We start from the raw sequence: 7,176 nt of genomic DNA, 5'->3' as shown, positions 1-7,176 counted from the left end.
CTTGTCAAGTGCTTCTTATCAATCTATTGAGTTAATTTGTATTAGTTGCTTGTCAAGTGCTTCTTATCAATCTATTGAGTTAATTTGTATTAGTTGCTTGTCAAGTGCTTCTTATCAATCTATTGAGTTAATTTGTATTAGTTGCTTGTCAAGTGCTTCTTATCAATCTATTGAGTTAATTTGTATTAGTTGCTTGTCAAGTGCTTCTTATCAATCTATTGAGTTAATTTGTATTAGTTGCTTGTCAAGTGCTTCTTATCAATCTATTGAGTTAATTTGTATTAGTTGCTTGTCAAGTGCTTCTTATCAATCTATTGAGTTAATTTGTATTAGTTGCTTGTCAAGTGCTTCTTATCAATCTATTGAGTTAATTTGTATTAGTTGCTTGTCAAGTGCTTCTTATCAATCTATTGAGTTAATTTGTATTAGTTGCTTGTCAAGTGCTTCTTATCAATCTATTGAGTTAATTTGTATTAGTTGCTTGTCAAGTGCTTCTTATCAATCTATTGAGTTAATTTGTATTAGTTGCTTGTCAAGTGCTTCTTATCAATCTATTGAGTTTAGCAATTTGCAACCAATTTTCAATTTCTTCTTACGTTGTACTGTTTTACCACTGCCCCTGATTAAAGGGGAGGGTTAATTGCCAAAAAAACATGTTTCACCCTAACAATTCTTATGTGCTTATCTCAAGTGAGGAGCCGGTCATTCAGTTGTCATCGTTGGCTCATGTCTGTCACATCTGTTTTTTGTAAATTGTATAGTATAAATGAGGCTGTTACAAGTGTTAGTTTTCAAATATGAACTGTATTATATTTTTCATATTGGCTTATTTATCGCCAACTATACAGTATTAGTATTTCTCATTGTTGAAGCCTTACAGTGACCTATCATTGCATTTATCTTCATCAATTGAACTCTGGTTGAAAGATGTCTTATTGCCATCATAACAGTTCTCCCTAATTTTATATTATATATTTCTACATCCCTAATTTTATATTATATAATTCTACATTTGTAAAGACTTTCTAAATTCATGCAAGTAGTTTCAATATTCCCAAAAGTATACCCATATATAGTACATGTTTCTTCTTCTATGGTTTGAGATGTAAAAACTAATCACAAGATGTTCTCTGAAAAAAAACTTGCTTTTTTTTATATAAAAACTATCCAACAAATTTTTATTAGGAAATTGCTTTTAAACATTACTTCAGCTGATGATTCTCCTCCACTGGGCCCTGTCCCTTCCTCATCCTGAAAACATTAAACATCATTTATTAATCCTTTCTGAAAATTAAAGGAAAGCAAAAATATGGATTAAATATTTTAAGCCAGATCTTACAGACAACAATATTCTAACTCCAACTAAATATGTATGAAAACAAATGAAGTAAATACATAAATGTACCAGGGTATAATCTTTTATCATACAAATGTTTAAAACATTCAGGATGGACACATTCCTTTTATTGTTAAGTATAAATAAAGTAATGTTACTACACCTACATGTACATGTATCAAATAACTAAAATGAAGGAAACATATTGGTTTTTTTAATTCGACCAAGAATTTGCATAATAAGTCTTACTATACAAATCCTTGATTCAACAAAATGTGCATCAAATTTTAAATTTGATATCAAAATGTCTTCAAAAAATAATATGTAACGTATATTGATATTATATTTTTATTTAAGAAAACATGAATGAGTCTCCTGTATTCACATATGCATACCATGACTGGATTACTGATTCCATCCTGTTCATCGTCTCCAGGTACCAGTAATCTGTCCTTCTTCTTACGCTTGTCCATTGTGGAAACTAATAAAAAAGAAAAAGAAGAACATAAATCATGGAAGGAGAGAAACACAATGGTCAAAAGAAAATTATATGTTTTTATTCAAGTAGTCTTCTATTATAAACTAGAACACACCCGTGATATCGCGGGTCCGTGACTGAATTAAAGTATATAACTATGCGCAAGCCTTATTTTAGTATTAGTATTGTCATCTGATATAGTCATGCCGATTATAAGATACACAGTTTTCTCTGCTTTCAAGTCTTTCTGTTTGAACCCGTCGAACTGGAACTTATCAATTATTGGTAATATTAATTATTTGGAAAACAAAAGGTCCTGGAATGGAGTATTTTTTAATCAACAGCATTGTCCTATATTAGTTATAAATAAAGTTGAATTCTTTGATTCGCTGTTTTACGTCATGCCCGCTAACAAATTGAAAACTGTACCTATACGCCTTATTTTTAGTCCAGATTTTTAGTATTCGTATTGTTATCTTAGAAAGTCTTACTGATTAAAATACTACAGTAGGTAACCATTTGACAATTTAGTAGTGTCAATCCTGTGGTTATGACCCGTGTATATAGCATATTAATCCTGAATACACCGTTTGGTGGTGCGCCTGTCAGATGCGGAACGTACAGATAAGGTAATCGGTAACAGGTGAATATACTATTGGTATCGGTATCGGACTTGACCCGGAACCTCTTAATTATTGGCAATATTAATTACGTGGAAAACAAAAGGACCTGGAGTGGTGTAATTTTTAATCTACACCTTTGTACTATATTAGTTATATATAAAGTTGAATTCTTTGATTCGTCGTTTTTACGTGATGACGGCTGACAAATTGGACCTCGTAATTTTAGTATTATAGATTATATGTTTTTATTATGCATTCAAGTACACAATAGTCTTCTATTATAAATTATATGTTTTTATTATGCATTCAAGTACACAATAGTCTTCTATTATAAATTATATGTTTTTATTATGCATTCAAGTACACAATAGTCTTCTATTATAAATTATTATACATAAATGCCACATACATGACATACTGCATAATCGTTTTAAATCTAAATATTTTTGTCTTAAATAATCATATTTTTCAATGTGTCTGATAGTAAAATTGTGGTTAGAATGTTTAATATTCCCAGTTCAAACAATATTCAAATAATTGTCTCACTTAGTGAATAAAATATATTTGAATATGAGCCAATGGTAGACAAAATTAATGTTGGACATTAAGTACATGTACACAATTGTAGTATGACAAAAATGAATTATTGTTTTCTCTTGATATATACATAACTAGTATATATTTGTTTAGGGGCCAGTTGAAGGACGCCTCCGGGTGCGGGAATTTCTCGCTACATTGATGAAGACCTGTTGGTGACCTTCTGCTGGTTTTTTTTCTTTCTATGGTCGGGTTGTTCTCTCTTTGGCACATTCCCCATTTCCATTCTCAATTTTATGTAGTATTTTCATATATAGGCAGAATCATCTAGCAGAAGCTGGAACAACATGAAATCAATTTCCCGTGACCTGAATTTGGGAGTTACTCATTCATTAAATTGTAATGAAATTTGATTCTTGGGAGAGCACAGCATCATTCAACTTCTTATTCTTCCAGGTAAGGAACCAATTTAAATTTTGAATGTACAAGTGTACATGGTTCAAAAAATAAATTGTTCGGGGAATACAGAAAGTTCTCTCTTGGCTGTTTACAGTTAAAACATTTGCAATATTTTAACAATTAAAACTATTTACATACATTTAACCCCGCCACATTATTTATGTATGTGCCTGTCCCAAGTCAGGAGCCTGTAATTCAGTGGTTGTCGTTTGTTTATGTGTTACATATTTGTTTTTCGTTCTTTTTTTTACATAAATAAGTTTAAATAGTTTTCTCGTTTGAATTGTTTTACATTGTCTTATCGGGGCCTATTATAGCTGACTATGCGGTATGGGCTTTGTTCATTGTTGAAGGCCATACAGTGACCTATAGTTGTTAATGTCTGTGTCATTTTGGTCTTTTGTGGATATTTGTCTCATTGGCAATCATACCACATCTTCTTTTTTATATGTACATGTATTGGTGTTGTTTATTTCATTTCAGAGCATGCCTTAAGCTTCAAGGCAGCTCTGAACCTATCAATTGTGTTGGACAATGATATTGATGTAAGTGACCTGAATTTGGGAGTTACTCATTCATTAAATTGTAATGAAATTTGATTCTTGGGAGAGCACAGCATCATTCAACTTCTTATTCTTCCAGGTAAGGAACCAATTTAAATTTTGAATGTACAAGTGTACATGGTTCAAAAAATAAATTGTTCGGGGAATACAGAAAGTTCTCTCTTGGCTGTTTACAGTTAAAACATTTGCAATATTTTAACAATTAAAACTATTTACATACATTTAACCCCGCCACATTATTTATGTATGTGCCTGTCCCAAGTCAGGAGCCTGTAATTCAGTGGTTGTCGTTTGTTTATGTGTTACATATTTGTCTTATCGGGGCATTGTCTCATTGGCAATCATACCACATCTTCTTTTTTATATGTACATGTATTGGTGTTGTTTATTTCATTTCAGAGCATGCCTTAAGCTTCAAGGCAGCTCTGAACCTATCAATTGTGTTGGACAATGATATTGATGTAAGTAAGTTATTCCAACATTGTCCAATCCCTGATGGTCCTTGGGAAGAAAGACTTGCCATACATTGTAGGCATCTGTATTGGTTCTTTCTTGTTGGAAGAGGTTGGTACATCTGGTCTGTACATATATATCTTTTGAGGTCAAATATTGTTATCTCACACTAGCGGATCTAAAAAAAATTATAAGTGGGGGCCCACTGACTGCCTAAGGGGGGGGGGGGGGGGGCACTCCAGTCACGCTTCAGTGATTCCCTATATAAGCAACCAAACCCAGCCCCCCCCCCCCCCATAAATCTGCCTCTGTCTCATGTCTATTAGATACAAATGTACATGTTGTGTAATGCTAGATCTTGAATAGCATGCATAATCTGCATGTGTTCCTCTGTTCTTCCAAGACTTTCCTATTTTAAAGTTTTTACCATGTTTAATACACAGGTAGGTATTCAGTCTGTGTAGACTGTAGTTGTTATTCACAAGTATTGCAGCTCTTTTCTGTATGTGTTCTACATGTATTGCATTGATCTTATTTTGGTTTGATAGATCACATTTACTGACTTTAATCTTCAATAATCAATCAACTTTCGCTCTTTGACAGTGATGGGGCAGAAAAATGCATATTTTTTTTAATTGAAAGTCAGTTATACATGTGTGTGTGTGTATGTACATGTACGTAGATTCCTCTGATAACGGAGCACCCCTCGATAACTGTGAGGGTACAGACAGTGGAATCTGTGTACACTCCCTATCAGGATTAATGGAGATGTGTCACTAACGTATTTTTGATGTTCAATATTTACAAGGACAATCCCCATCCCACCACTAGGGAGTGTTAGGACACTGGGCAGAACCTGTTATTATGGTGATGGAAGCTGAAGTACTCGGAGAGAACCACCAGGCTGCTAGGCGCCGCAGGAACAGACAAACCGAAGAGATATCAGCAGATTGATCTCCAGGTCAAAGTCTGGAGCAACTTTGACCAACCGAGGCTCCTATAATACCCATTCTAGTTTAAACTCTGGTCTGGGTACCAGAGATGTGTGTGAGAGGGTGAAAATCACCCTTCTGATGTACTGATATTTTTAGCACCCAAAGTGAGAATCTGTCCCGAGTTTGATTATGACCTTCAGCACTGTAGCCAGCGGTCTTAACCACTAGACCACGAACTCACATGCATGTACATACTGTATATAAATAGTAATACAATAAAACATAACTTCATAAGCTCTGTGCATAGAGCTTGTATCCGACAAATCTCAATCATTAACCTGTCACAAATTCCTTAATGAAATGCATACTTTATAATTGTTGCTGATTATTTAATGCTGTCGAATATTGCCTCAGTTTTGCAGAATGTGCTTACCTGCTTTGAGTATTTTTGTGGTCGACTTGCAGATTTATATATATATATATATAAATAAAATAATGTGCGTTCTTAGCAACTACTGAAATGCATTATTTCATCCAAAACCTCTGCCTGTTTAAGAAATGTCTTCAAGTTTTGTTTCACGAATGTTGAAACCTTTGAATTTCCAAACAGATAGCAAATTATTAAAGAAATCGTACAAAATATTTTGGTTTTTCGTGACAGAACTTGTTGTTGATACCTTTATAGCCTCCAAAGTAAAGAGCTTTGTATGGGGACATAACTCTCCCCAATACATCTATTAACCGAAAATAATTTTACAGGTAAAACGTACTTAATAATAAGCTTGTTATTTTTATGATTTTTTGTGAGTTTTACGCTGAAAACAAAGGGGCAATTATTTCTGTCTTGCTTTGATTTAAATTAAACTGTATAAAAAAGAAGAAAATTAGATCTGAGGAAAATGGAACCATTGAACCTCTCAAATAATAGTTAATAAATTGAAGAATACACGGTATCAACTGATTTTGACTTTTTAAAAGCCGGTCAGTCTCATTCAGGAATATTTGAGTGGTTGTATTTCAGGTTGCTTTAACTTTATTCTTTTGAAAGATATAAATGCACATAATGTATTCTTTTAAAGGAGAGATAGACAAGAAGCATTACAGAGACACATATGAATAAAAAAAATCTGGAATTATTTAAAACAAGTTAAGATTTTTCTATCAGTCCAAGATTGAACAAGTGTATATAGATCTATATCATGTCAAGCTATTAATCGCCTGAAAATTAATTCATCGAAGACCAAAAAAATGCAAAAAAATGACTGGATTATCGTAGCAAGTTGGGAGATGTATACATACTCCATATGCTGCTGGAATGTTGCTACATAAAAATGGAAAGTTCACAATTGGGAAGCTGAACTCATCTCTTTTGTCTAACAGTTTTGTTTTTAACCGAATCTCATTGTCAATCTTTATATGCAAGCCAATACATAAGACAGACTTAAATGTATCTGTTTTATCCATTATCTCAAGATCGATGGGATATTCAACAGTCACAGAATTTTGAATTATTCAGTGAGAAAAAAAAACATTTAAGAAAAAATGAAAGTAAAGTTAAATGATACTGCTTACTTATTTTTTTTTTTTAAAGAGTCCCTGCGTGAATTTAGTGTTGACTTATATGAATAAAGGAACAAGTTGACAAGAAGTGGAGCACAGTTGGTTCCCATTGTAATGCAAATAATTTGATGAAAACTATATATATGCACTTCCTCCAAACGTAACAAATATGTTGTCATTCAAGACACCAAACATATTGATAATGGCGCTTTCAGAGAATTTGTATTTGAAT

The 7,176-nt window shown here is 32.9% G+C and overlaps 1 protein-coding gene across 1 annotated transcript in view; it reads right to left on the bottom strand.

Annotated features, from left to right (window-relative positions):
• The window catches only part of LOC139494488 (coiled-coil and C2 domain-containing protein 2A-like), a gene marked incomplete in the record, with an annotated part of 66,945 nt that extends 60,867 nt beyond the window's left edge, over positions 1-6,078 (bottom strand). Inside the window, 3 exon segments of the mRNA XM_071282650.1 lie at positions 1,208-1,251; positions 1,732-1,817; positions 5,818-6,078. Of these exon segments, the coding sequence (XP_071138751.1) occupies positions 1,208-1,251; positions 1,732-1,809 (122 nt within the window).
• Between the last annotated feature and the right edge of the window lie 1,098 nt (positions 6,079-7,176).

Source organism: Mytilus edulis, chromosome 1 (assembly GCF_963676685.1).
Source record: "Mytilus edulis chromosome 1, xbMytEdul2.2, whole genome shotgun sequence".
In the NCBI taxonomy this organism is placed as follows: Eukaryota; Metazoa; Mollusca; class Bivalvia; order Mytilida; family Mytilidae; genus Mytilus; species Mytilus edulis.
This window is presented reverse-complemented; position numbering and strand designations above follow the sequence as displayed.